At 47.1% G+C, this 23,366-nt stretch overlaps 1 protein-coding gene across 2 annotated transcripts in view; it reads right to left on the bottom strand.

Moving 5' to 3' along the window:
* Positions 1 to 7,031: 7,031 nt before the first annotated feature.
* TGFA (transforming growth factor alpha) overlaps positions 7,032 to 23,366 on the bottom strand; it is a 114,064-nt gene continuing 97,729 nt past the window's right edge. For both annotated transcript variants that reach the window (XM_070476468.1, XM_070476475.1), the window contains exons 4-6: positions 13,944 to 14,093; positions 12,698 to 12,807; positions 7,032 to 10,851 (exon numbers count right to left, since the gene is read on the bottom strand). In XM_070476468.1, the coding sequence (XP_070332569.1) occupies positions 10,844 to 10,851; positions 12,698 to 12,807; positions 13,944 to 14,093 (268 nt within the window). In that variant the 3' untranslated portion in view covers positions 7,032 to 10,843. The remainder of the gene's footprint in view (positions 10,852 to 12,697; positions 12,808 to 13,943; positions 14,094 to 23,366) is intronic.

Raw genomic sequence — 23,366 nt, 5'->3', positions numbered from 1 at the left:
AATAAGAATAAAATGAAAAGGCAACCCATGGAATAGGAGAAAATATCTGAAAATCTATCTGATAAGGGGTAGATACCTAAAACACATAAGGAACTCATGCTACTCAATGCGATCAGATTCAAAAATGGGCAGGGGATTTGAATAGATATTTTTTTCCAAAGTAGACATGCAAGCAGCCAATAAGTACACGAAAAAACGCTCAAGATCACTAATCATCAGGGAAATGCAAATTTAAAAAAAATTTTTTCTAAAAAAATTAAGAGCAGAACACCCATATATTTTAGCAATCCCACTTCTTGGTATATAACTAAAGAAAATGAAATCTGGTTCTCTTTCTTGTGCATTGCAGCATTACTCACAATAGCCAAGCTATGGAGACAACCCAAGTGTCCACCAATGAATGAATGAATAAAGATGTACCCTGTACACACAATGGAATATTGTTCAGCCGTGAGAAAGAAGGGAATCCTGCCATTTGTGACAACATGGATGAGCCTTGAGAGCATTATGCTAAGTGAAATAAGTCAGAGAAAGACAAATACTGTATGCCCTCACTTATATGTGGAATCTAAAAAAGCTAAATTCAGAGAAACAGAGCAGAGTAGGGCTGCCCAGCGCTTGGGGTGGAGTCCGGGGAGAAGGGGGAGAAGTTTGTCAAAGAATACAAACTCACAGTTGCAAGATGAATGAGTTCTGGGGATACAATGTACAGCATTGTGACTATAGTTTAAAATACTGTATTATATACTTGAAACTTGCTAAGAGATTAGATTCTGAATGTCTTCAGTGCACACACAAAAACGGTATCCATGTGAGGGAGGGGAAGTGTTCATTTCTCTACGGTGGTAATCATTTTGCAATAGATACATGTATCAAATCATTGCATTGTACACCTTAAACTTAAACAATGTCATATGTCATTTCTATCTCTATAAACCTGGGGGGAAAATACTCCTGTCAAATTCACCTAGATTGTGACAAAGTTCATGGTAAGATACTGGTCAGAAAATGTCTTTTTGCCTAGAATCAAAGCTCTTACGATAGATAGGAAACAAGAGACCCAAGACCTATCTGACCTGTAGATGTCTAATGGTAGCACAGCATCCAACACCAGGTCTGGATAACCTTGACCCACAGGACCCAGTGAGCCCACATGACGTTGGTCTCCTGCCTCCAGAGACAGACATTGGTCCAACTAAAGCCCTGCATATCTGAGGATCTTTCTTAACAAAAAGTTATTGCATCACCTTGCTTCAGCCATCAGGCTAAATGCTCAGGCCACAAAGATATATAGGAAAGAGGTTGTTAACCTTGAGAAGCTCATGACCTGGGACACAAGATGATCCTGGGCACAGGACAACTTGTGGAGAATTTGCTAACAAACAGTGGCAGCAAAGTGAGATGACTGTCTTAACATGAATATTAACATGTACAAAGTATTCTGGGTGCATAGAGAAGGCGCTGCATGGGATCTTCAAGACGGCTCCAGAGAGAAAGTGAGGTGTGAGCTTGTTCTTGAAGGACCACAAGTTTGATCAGGCCAAGAAGCAGAAAAAGGCATTCCTAGCAAAGAGAACTGCGAATGAAGAGAGGTGTGAAGGGGCCTGGCAGACAAGCGAACAGCTTGAGAGTGAAGGCTGCAAACGGATGGTGACCTGCAGACAGATTTTGTTGGGGCCCCAGGGTAGGTTTATGAATTTGAGCAATATTTAGAAATGGAAATATTTCATGAAAAAGTCCAAATTTTCTGCTTCTTTTGAAAAAAAAAAATAGAAAAGCAGACCACCTTGCTGGATATACTCATCATGGGCTGGAACTGTGACATGATCGCCCCCTTCAGAAGAGTCCTGTGCACCCCAGCTTATCCCAATGTCCCCCTCCCACGCCAGGCTCAATCTACTCATGGACATTTATGCTCCCACCCAGCAGTTGCCCTAGTTCAGATTCACAGCGTCACTCCTGGTGGCATTTGAATTTTTAGCCTCTGGTTAAGCACTCCTAGAAATTACAGAGCAAGAGGTGGAGGTTGAGGGAACCAAGATTGGCAGAATTAAAACTAGCAACTGTGGGGAACCATTACCACTCAAAGCCAAAGGGACAAGGGGAGGAAGTTTCATAAATGAAGCGTGATGAGAGCTGGGAGGAGGAAGGGCCTTGGGAGCCCAGGGCTTGAGGTGTAATCATTGGAAACACAGCAATGGAACTGGAAGGGTGGTGGTTTAGACACTCGTGTCCGACTCTGTGACCCCATGGACTGTAGTCCACCAAGCTCCTCTGTCCATAGGATTTCCCGGGCAAGAATACTGGAGTGAGTTGCCATTTCCTTCACCAGGGGATCTTTCCAACCCAGGGATTAAAACCGGGTCTCCTGGATTGCAGGCAGATTCTTTACCAACTGAGCCTCCAGGGAAGCCCTGGAAGGAAGGGGGGATAAAATACCTCAGTCTCATATAAGCAATAATAATATATTAAACAACCCAAGAAAATGTGGCCATTATTTTGTAGGAATTATTTTATGAGTTTTTTTTTTATGTGGACCTTTTAAAGGCTTTATTGAATTTGTTACAATATTGTTTCTGTTTTATATTTTGGTTTTGGGTTGTTTTTTTTTTTTTGCTGTGAGGCCTGTGGGATCTTAGCTCCCTGAGCAGGGATTGAACCCACACCCCTCCACGTTGGAAGGCAAAGTCTCAACCACCGGACCACTGGGGAATTCCCTGATAGTCAGTTCAGTCGCTCAGTTGTGTTCGACTCTTTGCGACCCCATGGACTGCAGCACGCCAGATTTCCCTGACCATCGCCAACTCCTGCAGCTTGCTCGAACTCATGTCCATCGAGTCGGTGACACGATCCAAACATCCTCTGTCGAACCCTTTTCCTCCTGCCTTCAATCTTTTCCAGCATCAGGGTCTTTTCCAAGTGGCAGTTGTTCACATCAGGTGGCGAAAGTATTGGAGTTTCAGCTTCAACATCAGTCCTTCCAGTGAACACCCAGGACTGATCTCCTTTAGGATGGACTGGTTGGATCTCCTTGCAGTCCAAGGGACTCTCAAGAGCCTTCTCCAACACCACAGTTCAAAAGCATCAATTCTTCAGCGCTCAGCTTTCTTTATAGTCCAACTCTCACAATTCGTATATGACTACTGGAAAAACCATGGCTTTGACTAGACAGACCTTTGTTGGCAAAGTAATGTCTCTGCTTTTTAATATGCTGTCTAGGTTAAATGGAATATGATCTATAAAAATATTAACTCACTATGCTATACACCTGAAACCAGTGTAATATTGTAAATCAACTACAGGCAAATTTAATAAAACAGATAAGAACTGCACCTTAAAAACAAACAAATAACCTTGATCTCTCCTTCAGAGCCTCCCACAAGCTGAACTAGAAGCCAGAGGGCAAGAGAACCCTACAGAGGCTGTCCACAGCCGGGCACAGAGAGAGGGGTGGAGAGTGGCTCTGGGAAGGCTCCAGTATATCTAGGCACGTGGGGATGGAGAAGAGTCAGGAAAGGCCCTCTCCTGTGATCCCTGCATAGGGACCCTCCTGAATATGGTTAAGCCACAGATTCTGAAGCCAGCAGGCAGAAGGGAAGGGGGCTGGACAGAGCCTGAGATGCCCCTCCATCACCAAGAAGCTCCAGGAGGCTACAAGACCCACAGCAAAACAGGGGGAAGACAGAGGCTTAGGTCTGGGTTCCCAAAGACTATTCTAGAAGGGTGAAGTGGTAGGTGAAGGTTTGGAGTGCTGGGATAACACAGGGGCTCTTGGGCTGGAGATAGTGGTCAGGATGCTGGAGGAAGATGGCCCTCAGAGGTCTTCTGGCTCACGTGGTACCTCACCAGGGCACCCCCTATGTCTCTGCTGGTCACCCAGTCTCTGCTTGATCACTTAGGTGTTAGGGAGCACAGTAGTCCAGGGGATGGCTCTGACCATGAGAAAGACCTGCTGCTGAGCTGAAGTCAACCTCTTTGCCTCTGGCCCGGCAACTAGAGGGCACATTGAATACCTTCCTACATCCAAGAACAGTCTTCCTCACTCCTCTGGGTCCTTAACCACCTCTCAAGGTGGTGACCTGCGACAATGACCCTCTGAACGTGGCCCCTTTCACCATTGGCTCTCTGGAAATATTTTTCATACATCCCCCCTCCCCCATGCCTGCTTTTACCTTGAATTGAATGTCTCTAGAGAATGGAGGAGGCGGCCTCCCTTGAGCTGGACAGTTTATCAATGGCATTAGTTTTATTTCAAGAATCAGGCTGAACAAGTGGGTGTTTATAAGTTTTGTCTCAACAGTTCCCTGAGCTAAACAGGCAGGGACTGGAGGCTCAGAAAGACTCAACACCGCCCCAGGTGACACAGCCCCAGGCGGGGCTGCAACCACGCCCAGGTCTGCGCCTCCAGGCCTCCTTCCGCCACAGGGCCCCAGGGCCCCTGGCTCTGTCTGGGGGGCTTCTTGTACAGAGGCAGGGGGAGACCACGCTGCAGGGCTGGGGCTGCACTGTTTGCTCAGTTCTGATGGGACAAGGTTTAAATGATGCCAGCTTGTCACAGCACAGTCCTTCTGGGATGGCACATTTCCAGACCTGGGGAGAGTCCTTCCCTGGAATACGCAGGGCAGTTAAGCTCAGGAGTGGAGCTCTTCTCCTGCCCAGTTCTCAGCCCCACTCCCCTGACCCTGAGAGGGGCTCCAGTGGTGGGCTTGGACTTGCCCTAGAGGACGTCATGGCAGCGGGGGCTCCTCCAGTCCTGCGGCACTTTATACAGCTGCATCTCAGGGCCTGAAGCTTCCATGAGGTAAATGTGCCTGGGGAGAGGTTTTGTTTTTTTTCCTTTCTTCGCCCCAATCTCCTTTTTATTTTCTGGATAAATGTCACCATATTTTAATCTGACATCTGAAATCTGGCTCCTGAAAAGCCATCGGCCAGGCTCGCCTAACCTCAAGCACCCCGTGGTACTCCTCAGGGGCCCCAGTTCCCACAGGTGTTCTCTCTCTTCCTTGCTTTAGATTGTCTCACTTGAAAGGAGGGCCCAGCCTCCATGTTTCCCCAGGGCTAACATCTGCTGGGTATTAAGGGATTCTTAAACATGGACTAGGGTGGCAAGCCCTGGGAGGATATCTCAGCTCTGGGCATCAACCCTCTCTTAAACCATATGCTCCCTGGGGCTTGGTGTATTCCAGAGGTCGGTAGGGATACGATTAGAATCATGGGGAGAGATTTTAAAAGATGCTCAAGCTCCACCCCCACAGGTTCTAGGATTCAACTGATCTGGGGAGAGAGATGCTAGCGTAGTAGAGCAGGCTGCTAGACCCAAGTTTGTGTGACCATGGGCATGTCATTTCCTGTTTCTGAGGATAAAAGGCAGAGGCATAAGGCTCAAGACCTGGTAAGTGAGTCCTGGGGAGAGCAAATTAGAAGTTGGAGTTTCAGGAGATGGGGAAAGAGAGTTGGGTTAGAATTCCAGGCTGCTGCTGGGCAGGGAGCTCCAAGCTAGAGTGCAGGCAAGGCTAGGCCACACTTCAGAACCCCAAACTGGCCGGGCAGAAGTCAGGGCACAGAGCAACCAGGCAAAGCAGGGGTCTGACGTGAGGGCCAACAGCACCCACACATCACCTGGATAAATGACGGGAGGTCTGGCTGATTCCAAGTTCAAGGGGGCTTTCTCCTGGGATAGGTCCTTCCCCACCACCCTAGACAGTCCAGTGCACCAGACACCAGATATGGAAGAGGGAACCTTGGCAGGAAGGCTTGGAAATTAAGGGGAAGACAGGGGTCAACTAGAAAATCCCGTGGTTTAGAAATCGGGCCTGGAGATGTCCCTGAAGACTGATTAGGGTCATGAGGGGGACACCGAGTTCAGATAGAGGTCTGTCCCTTCCTCTCCTCAGAGGTGGGTAAAGGCTCTGCGGAGGGACAGATACCAGACAGGACACTCAGAACAAGGAGTTGCCTGGGTGGCTGTCTTCCTGTGAGGCCAATGCCAAGACCTTCGAGGCCTGGACAACGGGCTCCACATGCACCTCCTTCACTACAAAGAGCTGGATTTGCCTTGCAACCTAGCTCTCGCTTCTCCCAGCAACGGTTTCACTCTCCCTTGCTTCTCCACCTTGCACACCAGTGGTCCATGCATGGGTTAGAAGGGCAGAGGCTTGCATGGGAACTTAAGTGCAGTGAGGCTTGTAAGAACTGGGTTGACAGTTTTAGAACAAGTCCTTACAGTTAGAAAGTGAGCAGAGGGGAGTGGGGGTGGGTGTGAGCGGTGGTGTGGAAGGAGATGGGCAGGCTTGTTTTCTTCTTCAACTAGGCTGAGAAGAGCCAAATAAATGCGAGCCTTACCTCAAGGCTGTACTACCTGATGGCCGTTAACCTTGAAAGCTAAGGGGTAAACTGTGTTAAGTTTCACTTCCCCTGAATATCCTCTAGAAAACCTTTCCTAAAAACTCTAGGCCCACATGAGTTTGCCCTTCCTGGAATCCTATAGCACCATGGTTCTCAAAACTCAAATACATATCAGAATCATCTGGAAGGTAGAGAGGGCATGACATCTTGAGAGTTTAATAGGTCAGGGGTGGGCCCTGAAATTTGCCTTACTTAGAAGTTCCCAGGTGATGCGATGGTGCTGGTCTGGGGATCACATGTGCAGAATTACAGCTATTAACACACAAACTCCTCTACATTTCAATTTTAGGCTTTATTTGTATTTTGTCTGGAATGAGTCTGGAATTATTTTTTGCATGTCAATTGATCTCAGGCAGATTCTGATTCCTTGGGGCAGGGATTGTCTGTTTCATCTTCCACACTAGTTAGCGTATTGTTGGACACAGTGTAAATGAAGTATATATTGAGAAGAATTTCAGAGAATTTGGTTTTTACAAGCATATAGGGATCAACTAAAGTTAATTTTAGGATTCCCACATTTTGCAAAAGAGCATCCATTTTTTTTCGCACCATTCACATTTGCAGAGAAAAATCTTAATGTACTTCAGCCATCTCCCAACCTCACGAAAGAAAAGCTTCAGTCTTGATTTAAGAAAAAAAAAAAGTTCATTCCTTCATCCTTCCAAACAAGGTACAGTACAACTGACAACAATACACATTACTGAAAAACACAACTGCATTTTATATTGCTCACTACTCTTTAAATAAGTATAATTCAGATATTAAAGAAAAGAACTGCTAATCACATTAATGCATTACAGAAATCAAAATTAACTTACCACACAAAATAAATTAAAACATTAAATATTAACCTTTTCAGTGCAACATATACAGAAGTCAGAGTAACAAGTTCTAAAAAAAAAAAAAGCATCGGGTTTGTTATAATAAGATAATGAAAAGTTGAACATTTCAGTATTATTACACTAGGAAGAGGCGTTGTGTTCAGTACCATGTGTGTGTTTACCATGAGACCTTTTAGAAAGCCTGATGAAATCAGGGGCTAGAGAACAGGTCTTCTATTAGAACATTAAGAACAAATATATGTGTTCCTCTTGTTTTTGTGATGTCCTCCTTGGTCCTGGGCTTTTGAATCACCCCCCTGACCCCTCCTCAGCTGAGCAGGTTGGGAGAAATCAAAGCCTAGATCCCACTATGGGATCAGGGTCTCCTGAGCAGTGTTGGAGCCTCTTTGAACTGTTCCTGTCAAGATGGCCTGGAAGAGCAGCCAGCAGTCCACATGCAAGGAAGCAGCCTGGACCCGGTGGAAGAGCAGCCAGTGGTACATGTGCACTGAAGCAGCCTGGACCCGGGAAACCTGAAGATGCAGACACTTGCTCCACCTGCATAGAGCAGGCTCCCAAAAGCTCTGGAGGTACCCCTCCTCCCTCACCAATGCAGGTGGGGGTAATGTCAATTCTTCCGTCTTCTTTCATGGGAAAATAGACTCTGGGGACATTCTGCCCCTCTCCTCTGCTGGCCCACAATGGCAAGCTCAAGTCTTGCTTGTTTACCACATGTGTTCAAATGTGTCTTCCAGATCAGGATTGGCTGCTGTATATCCTTCCATCTAGAAGAAGACATTTCCTGCCAGCATGCTTAAGGAAGTCACAGCCTGTCCAGCAATGGGAGAATCCAGGCTCCACTGAAGATTTGGAAGCAGTCTCTCCCTGCCCCCGCCCCTTTTAAATGGGGGTTTTGCATTTCTCCTGAGACAGATATTGGAAACAGCTGTGTTCCCCATCCCCCAGTGTGCAGCTGCTCACCAGGTCAGATCTTGGGAACAAGTCCCTAATCATAATGAACTAGGCTTTGTAAAAAGCAAAGAAACACAGGGAACCTACAGAGTTGGATTAGAAGATGATTTTTAACCTGAAAAGGGGGCATTTTTATATTTAACCAAAGAAGTACCAATGCCACAAATGGCATAGGAATCCAATGCTTAGTGGCCATTCTGATTTCTAAGAGAAAACTCACTAAAAAAGCAAGGTTCTCACATCCTGGACATGGACAAAGGTCCACCCGGGCATGCCTTGACCCCAGCCTCCGCCTGCAACTCTCCCAGGGTGGCACGCACCTGAGCCCGTGCGCTGCAAGGCTGTATCAGCACTGGAAGGGTGGAGGGGCACCAGCAGCTGTGACTGGAGCATTCACAGACCCTAAGTGTGAAGTCCCCACAGGAAATCAGGGAGGTTCTTGGTTCTCACCTCCTCACCCTTCTGCAGAGGCTCTCAGGTGCCTACAGACTGGACACTGATCCTTCCATCCAGTAGATGGAGAAAACCCCACAAGACATTCTCAATATCAGTTCTTTCTCTTGAAAGGCAACCAGACCTCAAACAGTCTCTAAAAGACTGAGGAAAGATTGTTCTAAAGTAAAAATGTGATTTCAAGTTAAAAACCAGTGATGCCACTCCACTTTCATTAGTCTCTCTACACCGGAATCAGACTTTCAGGAGAGTCTGATGAAAAAAGGGAGGGCAAACTGGGGTCCACAAACCAGTGTCAACTGCATCGGTCTCCAGGGGTGAAGCCCCAGCCCTCAGATCCACTGCTGTAGGACCTGTGTAAGGAATGCAAACTTAAGCATATATTCTCTCATGACTAGACCCTAGGAGCTATGTCAGTTACACTGCTGGCGAACAGATCCCATTTCTAATCTCGGTGCTTTGGGTACAGCGTCATTCAATACAAGTGCCAGAATTGCGACACAGGTCATATAATTTTCTCAACAGAGAAAGTGCATTGAAATGGACATACTGGGCAGAAGAATTCCAGGAGGACAAAATGACCTGGGAGGAATTTCAAGCTCACTTGACATATTTTAAAAGTCCCTTTCATAAAGTGAGGAGCTAGAGGCACTGAAGGGTTAATAGGTAGTGATCTCCCATTTTTCAAATATTAGTGAATAAGAGTTCCCTCGCATAAGGAGTTTACAAATTATTTCATTGTTTCCCTGTTTCCAAATTTTCATAACAATTCCTAGGGATGAGCTCCACCATGAAGTTGGAGTGAACCGGGGTTTCCCACAAGCAGGCCCACTGGGTTGGAAAGTACCCAGGAGAACAGTTTCTCCTTCTCTGAGGGAAAAGCAAGACTCACATGATGGAGGCAGCTTCTTAAGAGTTTTTGTTTTAAAACAAAAAACAAAAACCTAGCATCCTGAATGGAAAAGAAAAATAAAATCACTGGAATATTTCTCCTAATGCTCAAAAATAAATAGGAAAGTTCAATTTGTCCTTTTCAAAATAAAGCAGCAAATCAACCAAGTAACAACATGGAAAATAAGTGACGGGTCCCCTTTCATGGGTGCAACCCCAGATGCCTGCTGCTCTCTGCTAAAGTTCTATGTCTAAACAGATTCTCGGACAGCCCACCAGAAGGTTAATAGGTCTAATAAGAGCGGTGTAGTCACTGCTGTGTTTCCTCCTTGTAGATACACACACAGACTCTCTTCCTCTTCCTCAATAAGGTGCCAGGTCTCCACTGTAAGATCTGCTAATTTTTCAGCAGGAATGTATCCTGGGGCATTTACCAGTTTTGTGTCTTAAATGGCATGACCTCTGAACCCCAAGCTTTGCTCCCATCAGTAACTCCTCCTTGCTTCCATCTCCACCCAGCTTGGTGCTCTCCCCCTGCCCACCAAGTTTTATCTGTCCCAAAGAGACCAGACATTTCTAATCAGTCTAGTTTTTTGGCCAGCAATACATGGATCATTGATGTAGATGTCTGAAAGGCTTTTACGCGTTTTACACTGACTTAAGAGATTAAAATAAAATCATCATCCATCTAATAAATAAATTATCTCTGAGGATGGTGACAGCTCAGGAAGGTCTTCAGCATCATGTGTCCATGGAAGACACTGGGCTGGTTGAGGGTTTCATGACAGAGGACTGGTATGGCTCCTCCTCCACTGGTGTCTTCATGTAGCAAAAAGCAGTGATGCTATTTTTCACCATTTTCCCCAATAAGCAGATAAGAAAAAAACTGTAACAATTATAGGAACTCCAGTGTCAGGCACGATGGAGACTTGTGGGGAGACAGGTCTGGTATCCGTAACTGGCAGAACACACCTACACACACCTGGATGCAGATGACGAAGCACATAGGTCATTAGGTAAATAGGAGGTCCACCCCATGCCATTCATTTCTGACCAGTCTTTAAACTGTGGTCCACCGATTTCTTCTCCAGGTCGCATCGGATAACCCCAAGCAGACAGAGTTCTGGACAGAATTTTGAAGGAAGGCCCACATAAGACAAAAAGCCTGCACAGGCGATGGCAGGCGGAGAAGGAAGGGCCTGCTGACCCACGCCTGGCAGCCCTGGCTGTGCCGAACTCAAAAAGTCCTTTTTCCCTCTGGCTGCTGCAGGCCACCTGGCAGAACTCCTCCTCTGGGCTCTTCAGACCACTGGAAGGAAGGAAAAACAGGTTAAGGTCTGCAGGACACACTCCAGCCAGGCTGGGAAAACTGGCATGGGGAAAACTTGGGGATGCACCAGCCCAAGTCACTGGATTCTCTTGGGCAGTCAAATCCACATTCTGCTGGTTCGACCACAGGGGCAGTAGCTCCTGAATCTGTGCTTTCAGCACCAAAGGAAAGAAGGAAACAGGGACACACACTGTGTGAAGGCCTTCATTCAACTGGAGGTACTTCAGCCCCTGTCTGCAGCCAGTTGCCTCATCAGCAGCAGCTTAGTGGGCAGCTCATGAGCTGGTCAAGGGCTCTGGCAGCAGAATGGCTTCCTCTAAGGCCGTTGTTCCTCAGTGGTTGGGCCCTGAGGGCATCCTCTGCGCCTGTCACGGGAAGCAGGGTGCACCCAGTCCCCAGCAGCTCCAGAGTCCAGTCCAGCCTGGACATCTTCCTGCACTGGCCTCTCCCGGGTTCCCTGGAGGTGGAGCATACCCATCACCTTAAGAAGAGGGGGCTTTAGCCTTGGTGGCCATCTCTGCAAGGTCAGACCCATCGCTGGGTTCAAAGCCAACATTCTCTCAAAATGTAGGTAAAGAAGTGACATTAACAAGAAATTTACTCCACCCTAAATGACTCTGCCAAGGTGCAGACTGAGGGTACAAAAATACTATCAATTTTCTTAAAAAGTCATACACAATTTTTTTCTGTTGGTGTTAAAAGACAAAACAAAAATGCTTATCTTCATTAGCTCAATGCATGGTCCCCCGAGGTAGCGGAGGAAATGGGAGTGGGGACTTCAGAGGCCCTGGGTCTCATCCTAGCTCCCCCAGGGACTCAGACCTTCCACACACACCTTTGGCAGACTCAGTTTACCCACACCCTCCTCAAGACTACTGAGAGGATCAATGAATTAGCACCTTCCTAAATCAAAACAACCACTCACACACAACTACTATGGCTCTTGAAATGAAGATCAAGTAAACGGAGGTCCCTTGCCTTCAGTTCCCTCCAGGTCGGATCACCAGGAGGCCGAAGGAATAGAGCAGGTACTTTTCTCCCTGCCCAGTCCATGCAACCTTGAGCTGACTGTTTAGTAGAGAAGCCACCCTCAGGTGGATGAGGCTGGGGTGACTGTCTCTTGACAAACCACTTCCTAAAAAGGAATGCTAAGTTTATGACAGTCTTTTTGGTCAAACAAGCATTCCAGAAACTCATTCATGTGTGACTTTTCAGAGCCTGTCTGGATTAATTTGCTATTTGACTCCAGGAGCCCAGAGCTAGGGATGCTTGGAGAAGGCTCTGGAGATGTGAGTCTGGCATCCTAGCCAGATGTCCTATCTTTTTCACGGATGTTGGAGAAAGTATTCATGGAACAATGGTAAGCTGAATGAAGATCACAGGATTCTAAGAGCTCAGAGTCCTTCAAGTCCTTCTAAAAGCCCCATCTCTCATTTCATTGATGGGAAAGAGAAGATGATTTCTCAAGAGAAAGAGAAAGAATGTCTGTTGTGTGTCTCCAGTCTGTGATACACCAGGTTCTTTATCTCAGTACTTATTTAATTTGCACGACATCTTTTTAATGAGAAAACCAAGGCTCAGAGACATTAAGTTACTTGTTAAAGGTCACATGGTCACAGGTAAGGATAACAGAGCTACCTTCTGAGGAAAGGCCACATTGGAATAAACTGAATCTGACTTGGTAGGATAAATATCCTTTTCTTTTTCTCCCTTCTTTCTGCTTCACCCTCCAAGAACTTCTGCCCTGACTTGGAGAAGGTAGACCTTTTCTCTACCCAAAAGTGTCTCCCGAGGGAAAAGTCCTCCCTCGAGGCAGCTTCCTTACCTGTTTCTGAGTGGCAGCAAGCAGTCCGTCCCTTCAGGAGGGCGCTGGGCTTCTCATGCCGGCAGACGAGCGCCCGGCACCACTCGCAGTGTTTTCGGACCTCGCAGCAGCTGCAAAGGTGCAGAGAACATGGGCTGGGTAGGAGCCCGCAGGAGTGCCCAGCTGGTGCAGCGTCTGCCGGAGGGGCCTGCCGGGCCACTCCGGGCTCTAACCCATCCTTCCCCTGGAGCTTCCAGAGGGACAATCACAGCACAGGGCTGAGGGCTTTGCAAGGAGGTGGCCTTTGGGGCCACTCGCGGAAGGACCTGTTGGCCACCCCAAAGACCGGCTCTGTGTGGCCGCTCCTGTCTGGGTTGACCAAATGCGCTCCAGTCGACCGGTCACTCCCCACCCCCACCCCGGCGGCCCAGCTGTCTGCTCCATAAAGCAGCAGTTGGTCACTTAGAACCACTGTCAGGACTGGGCCAAAACAGCCGCTTCAGGCTGGCAGGGCTGTGAAGGCTCCGGACGGGGGTCATCCATCAGGAGCAGCCAGCGAGCAGTAAAGCAGGGACTGGGGTAGCCTGCATGGACCCACGGAAGGAACGAAAGAACGAGCCAAGCAACTCCATGGCTTCAGATCTGTCTCCGCAGACTGACACTCTCTGGTCGTGGCAAACCCATCCTCTCAGCGCACCGGTTACCCATATTTCCAGGGAATATCGGGCCAGTATTCTGGCCCAATACTGGAAATACAACCCTCGGGTCTGTCCCTTTGCAGAACAGTCCAATTGGGAGATATAGGCAAGCAAATGAGGCTAAAAACACCCAAAAAGGGGTTCAGGAAGGCATCCTGGAAGATGCCAGGCAGCGACTGAGGTCTGGAGGAAGAGAAGAGGGAGTAACAGCAATAGTGGCTTTAGGATTTGCAGAGAGGAAGTGTGACTGTTAACTGCACACAGGAGGCTCGGAGGCTTTTCCAATTCCCTCTGGAACCCCTGCACACACCCATCACAACGGTGAAGGCTCCAAGCCTTTGGCTCTGCTTCCAGTCAGAGCTCTGCTCTGACCCATTTGCTGGAGATCTCCCAGGCTGTGTGCCCTTCATACCACTCAGCTTTCACCAAAATCCCTCTTCGCTTTGCTAACACCAACCAGACATCACAGCAGTAAACTGCCGAGGTGGCCCTGCTACCTGGGAGCGCTGCAGATGGCCCCGGGAAGGCAGGCAGGTGGGGGCCCCGGCTCAGGGGCAGTGAAGACTTACTGTATCAGCACACACGTGATGATGAGGACAGCCAGGGCCACGATGGAGACCACCACCAAGGCAGTGATGGCCTGCTTCTTCTGGCTGGCAGCCACCACGGCCAGGAGGTCTGCGTGTTCACAGCGTGCACCGACGTACCCAGAGTGGCAGCTGAGGAAGACAGGGACATCAGCACCCTCTCCGGGCAGAGGTCTCATTCGCCCCACTCCCCAGGAGGACTGGACTGGAGAGACCCAAGCCCTACAAAAAAGCCCAAAGGGGCCCCTCCAGCCTTGGCTACTGGAGGCAAAGGTGTCGGTAAAATCGCTCCGACTTCCCCGCATACGTTTCTCTTGCTTGGAGAACGAGGTAACTCATCAGCTTATCATCTGCGGAGGCAAGGTGCTACTGAAGCACTTTGTTATCATGGTTACTATGCCAGATCCTGGGGGAGTGAGGAAGGCAGCAAATGTGTCTAGGACGTGAAGCTCATTTTGGCAGTTCATAAAAACCCAGGTTATTTTTAAACCAAATGTGTGTAGTCAGAACTCCCAGTGATGAGAGAAAGAAAACACGCTAAGCCAGCAGGAGACAAAGACTGTAGCTTGATTTTTATCTTCTTTGTCAGGGTTAATTAGTCCTGCAAGCATTTACCAGCCGATCCAGTGCACAGGGGCACATACTGGGGTAGAACCAGCAGCACCGTCTGGTAACTGTAGGACCTGAAAAGCCCCAGGGGTCTCACATCTGTGATTCCCTTAAACCTGGGCTTCCAGACTCCAGATGCCAGGAGTCACAGGATAAATACAGGGTATTTTCCTGGAGCATAGCTTCTGCTCAATGTTAACGAAAGTTTAATCATTTTAATGTTAAAAGAACAGGTACTGTATGGGTTTACGATTAAGGAAAACAGAAGATGTTGCAAAAATGGCTGCTTAAGACCACAGCCTGGGATACTGGAGCATACAGCTTCAGTCTCTAAGGCTGCTTAATGGAAAAGTTTCCCACTGGTGCTCTTTATTCCAAAGCTCAATTGTTATGTACCTCATTTAAAGGCATTTTTAGTTTGAATTCAGGTACTTGCTTTCAGTTAAAGATTAATTTACATTTGACCCATGTTTTCTCATTTAGTCTTTGCACAGAAAAGTCAAGTCATCTGCTTGTGACCGCTACGCCAGGGAGGCTCAGGAGGTAAAGAATCTGCCTGCAATGTGGGAGAGCCTGGTTCAACCCCTGGGTCAGAGAGAAGATCTCCTGGAGAAGGGAATGGCCACTCACTCCAGTATTCTTGCCTGGAGAACTCCTTGGACAGAGGAACCTAGTGGGCTACATAGGGTTGCAAAGAGCCAGACTGCCAAGGAAGAGAGAGAAACACATTCTCAGATCTGTGGACCCCAGGTCTGGGTTCTGGCTCACTCAGCAAGCTGCTCCCCCTGTATACTACCTGGGATTGGGATAAAAACACTGCAGATTAAGCTCTTGATCTTGAAACAGTAAAGGAGATTTGAGGTTTTAGGTCCAACAATGCAGGGTTCTCCATAGACCTAAGGAGAGAGCAGGCTCTGGAGAGGAGGAAGATGCGGGAGTTCTGGCAAGAAGACTTTGCTTGAGAAAGGATCTGGATCACAGAAGTGTGCATAAGAGCACAGACTCTCACAGGCTCAGGCTAGGAGGGAGATGACCGGGGCATTATGAAACAGGGGCAATTTTTTTTTTTTTTTTTGGTTGGTTTTAATAACAGGATCACGTGAAGGCCAAAGTCAGGAAACAGCTCACCCTGTAGGCCGGGGAGAAAACAAAGGCACTGGTCCCTTCCCACCAGGAGAAAGTTAAAGTGTGGACTGAACTTGAGACTGAGAGGCGATAAACAGCAGGCACAGGTGATGCACAAGCTGTGAGTGTCTACCGAGAATCTTGCAAAGGATGCTCCCACCAGCCATTCTGAGTTTTCACTCTGCACCCTGACGGCTCTCACCTGGGTTGTGGGCTTCCTCCTCCTTTCATTTAGCATCCAACACCCCACATCTGCAGGACCCTACTCTACCCCCTCTACTTTATCTTCTGTCACTTAGATTTCAGCCAACCCATCAGTCCCCCACGCCCCAGTGTCAACTAAACTAGTGCCAGCACATAGACACTCAGGACATACCTGTCTGTGAATGAATGATTACCTTCCCCTTGTCCATCTCAGCTCCTGCTACCTTCTCTGCCTGCGACATTATTCCTCACTTCCTTCCTCAAACTCCATCTCAAAGACCACTTTCTCCAAGAAGATATAAATTGAAGACTCACTCATTCATTCATCCATCCATCCACTTTCCAAAGCTCTTTCCATTGATCTTTATAGCCTGTCTTTCCCTAAAGGCCCTTAGGACTACGCCAACCTCTGTGACTGCCCTTCCTGCCAGCTTCACTGGAGGAGGCCAGCCTCTAGGCTCCTGCAGGAAAGACCGAGCTCTACAAAATTTCTGGTGACCCACTGAACAGAAGAGGGTTGGGGAGCCTGGGCTTTGTTAGATGTCTAACCAGGAATTGTGGCCAAGTCAATGAGACTTCTCTGTAGTTGGGTGTTGGTGTTGCTTCCTCCTAGAGAGGCAAGTGTGATGACGATTTGCACAGCCATCCATGAAAGGTCCAGGCTGTAGGAGAGGCAATTTCACCCATCTTAAACTCCTCTAACCCACAGGCCCTGGGAGAGAAGGATTCAAACATCTCCTCAACTGCCTCAACTGCTTGGTTCTGGAAATGCTATGAACCAACAAATCAGTGCTGGGGGCTCCAAGAAATCCTATTTAAATAAAAGAGTGGGAGCCTAGTGCTAATTACAACATTAGCTTATTGAAGACTATGCTAAACTCCTACATGAATCATCTCTGTTAATCCCAATAATAACAACTGCATGTGAGGTCTGGGCAGCTATTTACCTTGTTTTACAGATGGGGAAAGAGGGTGGGGAGTGGATTCTAGAGTTTAAAAACTAAGGATCTCAACTGTGAAGGAGACCTTTCTGGTGTAATGCAAATTGATTTGGAAGATACTCTTGGATACTGATTCAATGGCAAACTCACAAACCACATAGCAAAAGGGAAGATGGGCTGCTGACTGCCCTGTAAAGAGATTTTCCTGCTGTGGGTAGAGCAAATTGCAAAGATGCCCCCAAACAATGCCATCTTAACTCACCAGGAAAGACAGCCCCCAGACTGAGTCACACTTTGCTGACTTTCTTGTTCTTCCTAACATGTGAGTGCTGGGCCCTTCACAACCAGCCTTGCCTCAGAACTGCTCCAGTGGAGGTCCGAGCCCATTAGGAATGTCTTCATGCCAAAAAGAATGCCTCTTTGTCCCCTTAGGGTCACAGCTGCAAACACTCAAACCCCAGTCTCATTGAAATAGGGTGCTCAGTGTGTTTCTGAATGAAACCTTCCCTGGTGAGGCACAAGAGTTACATGAGTTGTTGCCAAATATTGGGTTGGCAAAAAAGCTCATTTGAGTTTTTCTGTAAGACCTGTTGGCCAACCCAGTACATAAGACTAGGTCACAGCCTAGGTGGGCTCTTAGAGCAGCGAGTCTTAGCACCAAGCAGCCCAACTGCACTGGGAGGCAGAATAGCCTGTGGTCTAGATACTCGAGCTTCTCCCAGGACCTCCCAGATCAAAGCCTCTTGGAAAATGGAGCCTGGGGTCTTAAAGAAATGTCTGAAGGGATTCCCATGAAGCCAAAGTTGAAAGCCACCATGAAGGCTGACCAGTGAAATCAACTCTAGCTGCACATTGGAATGGCCTGGGGAGCTTGGAAAAAAAAAACAAAACCTTGATGTCCAGGCCACACCCCAGACCAAGTAAGTCAGAGTCCCTGGGAGTAAGGACTGGCAACAGTATTTTTAAAGCTCCCAGATGATTCCAACGGGCAGCCAGGGTTAGACTTTCTAAGGCAATTTAGACTTGCTGGTTTTGGGATAGACAGAGGTCCTTTTTTTCCCCACCACTCATCTGTAATATAGGCAGGCTTCTCAGTTGCTCTTTACTGGGCAGGGGGGGGGGGGGAGAAGGTTTGGTGACAAACATTTTTAAAAAATTTCCCAAGCTTCTACTAATATTAGACTTAATTATGCCAATTATTTTAGCATAAGTCACACAATGAGAGGAAGCATCACCTCACCTGGTCACAAATGACTCACGCTTGACTCAGCTGCTGTCTCAACCTCAGGTAGGCACCAGATACCACCTGGCTGCACATCAGAATCACTTGGGAAGCTTTGGAAAATGCCAAGGCCAAGGCCACCCCTTGGAGATGCCCCTGACCAAGTGGTCTGGGCACACAAGTGACTCTAATGTGTGGCCAGGTCTGAGAACCACTGAGGCAGAACGGTCATTTAAGTTGTAGACTCGAGAGCAACACTCCAAAGTCTGCCCCTTTCCGCTCTCCCCGCTATTCCTATCTCTCCCTGGGCATTTCCCCAGGGCGGGAGCTGTACAGTGGGCCTCTCATTCAGGTGCAGGAGAAACCCGAGATGCAGCACCTCCGTTTAAGAAAGGAATCTGAATAAAATAGGAATTATTCTGCCACCACGGGGAATGGCAAATGTGTAAGCCTGAGCATTTTTTAAATACCATTTGACCATTCTATTTCATCTGTTGAGAATGGGTATGTCAACAACAAGGAATGCTGAGTTTGTCTTCAGCTGAAGATGAGGGGCCATGTGCTCCAACCAGGGGGTCCCTGGGACCTTCTCTTGTGTGTGCTGATTCAGCCTGGAGGTGGCTTTGGTGCTTTCTGAGGAGCAAACGACAAAAATTAAATGATGAATGACATGCCTCTCTTTCTCCTCTGCTCAGGGCTTTCAGACCTTCTAGCCCTGTCCAGTTGCCCAGTTTTTCCCCCTAAGTCCCCTTTGCACCTGGCTCACGGTGCCTTTTAAAATTTTAAAGAAATGGTGATAACGCATGTAGAGCTCTGCCCTTATAATTTTTTTTCTTCTTAAGGAAAATATCCTCTAATTAGAAAAACGTTTCTAAGTAAATTATAAAGTACATAAATTATAATAGAGTGGAGAGAAAAAGAAAGTCCACATTACTGCACATCTGACTGACAAGTACTTCTTCTATATAGTTTTCTTAACAAAGTTAAGATTTTTAAAAAATATTATTTTGTATCAATTTTTCATTTGACATCTCTTCACCATTTTACTATGTCATTAGAAACATGCAGGAGTTATTTGGAATGGTTGTAAAGTAATTTACACAGGGTTTGCTTCACTGAACCCTTACCGTCTAGACTGCATCCAATTTTGACTTCATAAATAATGCCAATGGATTATGTTTGTGCACACACTTTGCTTGCATTTGCGATTACTTCCTCAGGATAGGATCCCATAAGTGGGCACAGCATGGTATAGACTTGGAGCCAAACTGTCATGGGTTTGAATCCCATTCCCCACTTAATGCCTGTGTGACCTTGAGCAAGTTACTTAACCTCTTTGTGCCACTGATTCTGTGTCAGTAAAACAGAGTAACAAAACTTCCCTCATAGAGTTATGAGCATTGAATGAGCTAATGTCTTGGGAAGTGCCTGACACAAAGAAAGGGCTGCATGAGTACTGAAAATGTAAATAAAAGAATGAGAGCATTTTAAAGGCTCTTGAGAGACACTGTCTTCATAAACAATAATGTACTCTCTGGCTGGAGGCTAGTGTTCTGAATTTTAATCAAGACTTTTGGCAGGGACCCTAAGATAAAGTCTTTAATATGGGGGCCAAGGATCAAGTTGACCAACAGTTAGGGACTAAGGTTTTAGAAAAATATTTATACCAACTTGCCTTAACCATGGAGAAAATCCACAGGGCTGTGGTGGGAGTGGGGACACTGAGCCTCCGGACTCTTCTGTTGGTTTTACCCATTCTTGGCCTTGGGGTTTCCCTGGGGGCTCAGCTGGTAAAGAGTCCGCCTTCAATGCAGGAGACCCCGGTTTGATTACTGGGTTAGGAAGATCCCCTGGAGAAGGGCTAGGCTACCCACTCCAGGATTCATGAGCTTCCCTGGTGTCTCAGACGGTTAAGAATCCACCTGCAATGTGGGAGACCTGGGTTCCATCCCTAGGTTGGGAAGATCCCCTGTAGGAAGGCATGGCAACCCACTCCAGTGTTCTTGCCTGGAGAATCCCCATGGACAGAGGAGCCTGGCGGGCTACAGTCCAAGGGGTCACAAACAGTTGGACACGACTGAGTGACTAAGCACACATTCTTGGCCTCAAGAACAAGATTTGCCATGACCTATAACCTCTCTGCTTGGGGCACTTGGGGAGGAGTGTTCTGGAGGGGTAGGGGCTTCCTCACGGCACATGGTCTACTAGACTTTCACTGCTCCTTCAGCAGGACCTGAATCCTTCAGTTGTGGTCATGGTTAACAATGTACTGATCACAATGGTGATGGTGCTGATGAAGGCCACTCTTATACTCTGCTGGGAACTGGGCTTGGATGTTCTCCAATGCTCTAATAGCACCTTCTGTAGTAATTCAATAGATGAATGGATGAAGACGTGGCACATATATACAACATAATACTACTCAGCCACAACAAAGAAGTAAATAAGTCATTTTTGCAGGAACATGGATGCAACTAGAGATTATCATACTAAGTGAAGTCAGTCAGAAGGAGAAAAGGCAAATACCATATGATATCCCTTATATGTGGATTCTAAAATACAGCACACAAATGAATTTATCTACAAAACAGAAACAGACTCAGAGACAGAACAGAGTTGTCCGTTGCCAAGGATCAATGGGTGGGAGAGGGATGGACTAGGAGTTTGGGGTTAGTAGATGCAAACTATTACACAGAGAATAGACAAACAGCAAGTCCTACTGTATAGTACAGGGAGCTCTATTCAATATCCTGGGATAAACCATAATAGAAAAGAATATAAAAAGAATATATATATATGTATAACTGTTACTCTGCCGTACAGCAGAAATTAACACAATACTATAAGTCAACTATACTTCAATAAACAATAAATTTAAAAATAACTTTCTGTAACGATACAAATAGTGTCTGTATGTGTGGCATCTAATATAGTAGCCATTCGCTGCCCAGAGGTACTAGGTATTTGAAATGTGGCTAGCAAGACTGAAAAATGAAATTTTAATTAAATAAGTTAAATAGCCTCACATGACTAGTGGCTCTTAACTTGGACAGCAAAAGCTCTACATGTATTAGGGTCACTGGGGCCTCATTACAATCCTGAGAAATACTCATCTCCCCATTTTATACACAAAGAAACTGAGGCTTAATGGTGCTAAGTCACTTGGGTCTGTCTGACCTTGAAATTTATGCTTTTAACTGCTGTGTGTTCCTGCCTGGTGTGTGACCCTCAGTATCTGCTTCCGGTGAGGGCAGAGAGAAGGCGTGCACTTCCTCAAGATCTGTGGTTGGGTGAGGTCCTAACTTCTCCCCCTAACCCCACCACCTGCTGGTTGTTGAGGTGATAGATCTACATGAAGTGGCTTAAGCACCAGCAGGAAAACCACCCCCATCCTGGTCTCTCGGGAGGCATGTTCTCGGTTACACAGGCAGTCTGCGGGCTTACTGAAGGCGGTCACCCCTCTCTGGGTGTTTGACTGTTCAGCTCCCAGTGGAAGGCACTGTGCCAGAGCCAGGTGAAATATTTTCCTTGGCCGACAGCAATGTGCTTTCACACTTTGCTGTGGGAAAGTCAGGGAGTTCAGTCACGAAAGGGCATTTTGGACTGTGAGACACTTCAGCGAATCGCCACTGGCTGCCAACACTGGAACCCTGAAAACCTGTCACCTGGGTGGCTTCCTTCAACTGTTTCCCTTTGTTTGAAGGTTCCTGCAAGCGGCAGACCAACGGTTTGCAGAATTTGCCTCAGGGGAAAAAAATGGTGCTTGAGTCCTAACCTTGCATTTCTCTGGTTTTACTAACTGCCTTTGGAAATTCTTCGCCTATTTGTTTTCTAAAGTGGTTTGTGCCTAGCAGGGATTTATTAAAGAGAGACCAAAAAATACAATCTAGGGTTCATGTGAAGCATAAATATTTCAGGATGATGTTCATTAACTTTGGCAATTTCTGACTAGTTATTTGTTTTAACTTTTTTTTTATTTCATATTTTAGTGTGAGATGTCATTTTAACTCTGGAGACCCAAAGACTATTGTTATTATGGAAAACAAAGCTTAAGAGCCAACAGTATTTTAGAAAGAACTCCCTCTTTTCAGACTATAATCTTCGGCCCCTGTGGGTTGTCCTTGTAAGTCCGTGACTGACATGCCCTTAACCTCAAGGTTTGCGAGTTTTACTGAAGATGAATGTGTCAGCTCCCCCAGAGCTAGGGCGGTTCTTAAAAGCAGGAACAGCAGGCTTTGCTTTCTCTGCACAGACTCAGAATTTCTGATCTAGAGGCAATGAGTGAATTAGAACATTCTTCTAAGTAATGAAAGTACAAAAAGGTATAAGGTATGGTCCTGCCCTCACCGAGCTGACAGGCTCATGTGGAGACAGAAATGATCAAAGCTGGCTGTTGTGAGCAGAAAAGAAGGGCGATAGGATGATGGGCCAGCGGCAGCTTCAGCGTCAGGGAGCAGTAGGCAGAGGTGGAAACTAGGGAACTGGGGAGGGCAGGCTGCGCTCCAGAGAAGCTGGCTGTCTGCTTGGAGTTGTAAACCTGACTTCCAAAATGCAAGCAATTAATTAAAGCCACCAAATAATAATTCAGATTCACCTATCGCTGCCTGAAACACGTCTGTGCACTGAATACCGACCCTAGGCCGCCAAGACCCAGTGGGGAAACTGAGGTAAACAGGAGGCAAAGTCTTGCATGGCCACGCCTCCCCAGAGACGTTCAGCTTTCCCATCCTGCAAAAGTGGATTCTATAGACTCTGCCCTTGACCCACAGGAAGGAATCCTTGAGAGTCTGTGCTCAGGGCAACAAGGTAGGGAATGACCCTGACGTTCCCCTGGAGGAAGGTTTGCCTGCAGAGGGACAGTGCCAATACCTTTTCTGGAAACAAAAACTTAGCTTTTTGGAGTGAACTCTGTGAGGCTGAGGCAGAAAGAGTGCCCTCTGGGGCAGCAGCACAGAACATGGGTTTGGGGGCTGGAACTGATGGGACTGAATCCCAGCTCCACTGTATGCGGGCTCTGGGCCTCTGGGCAAGTTGCCTAACTTCTCTGAGCTTAAGTTTTCTGATTTACACAATAAGGGCAAGAATCTCTACTTGAGAGGAAGGATGAGAGAGCGGCATTAGTCACTGTATGTGGTGCTGGGGCTGGCACACAGTCACAGTTTTTACCCAGAGCTTAATATTATCATTTACAGTAATAGTTACAGTGTGAGTGGGCAGAGAGACGGCCAGTTGTCCAGACAACCAACATTAATGGCGCGTAAATGTGACGGACAGTGATCTCCATGAGCCAAAAGCAGAGCTTGG

Source organism: Odocoileus virginianus, chromosome 2 (assembly GCF_023699985.2).
Source record: "Odocoileus virginianus isolate 20LAN1187 ecotype Illinois chromosome 2, Ovbor_1.2, whole genome shotgun sequence".
Lineage (NCBI taxonomy): Eukaryota > Metazoa > Chordata > Mammalia > Artiodactyla > Cervidae > Odocoileus > Odocoileus virginianus.
This window is presented reverse-complemented; position numbering and strand designations above follow the sequence as displayed.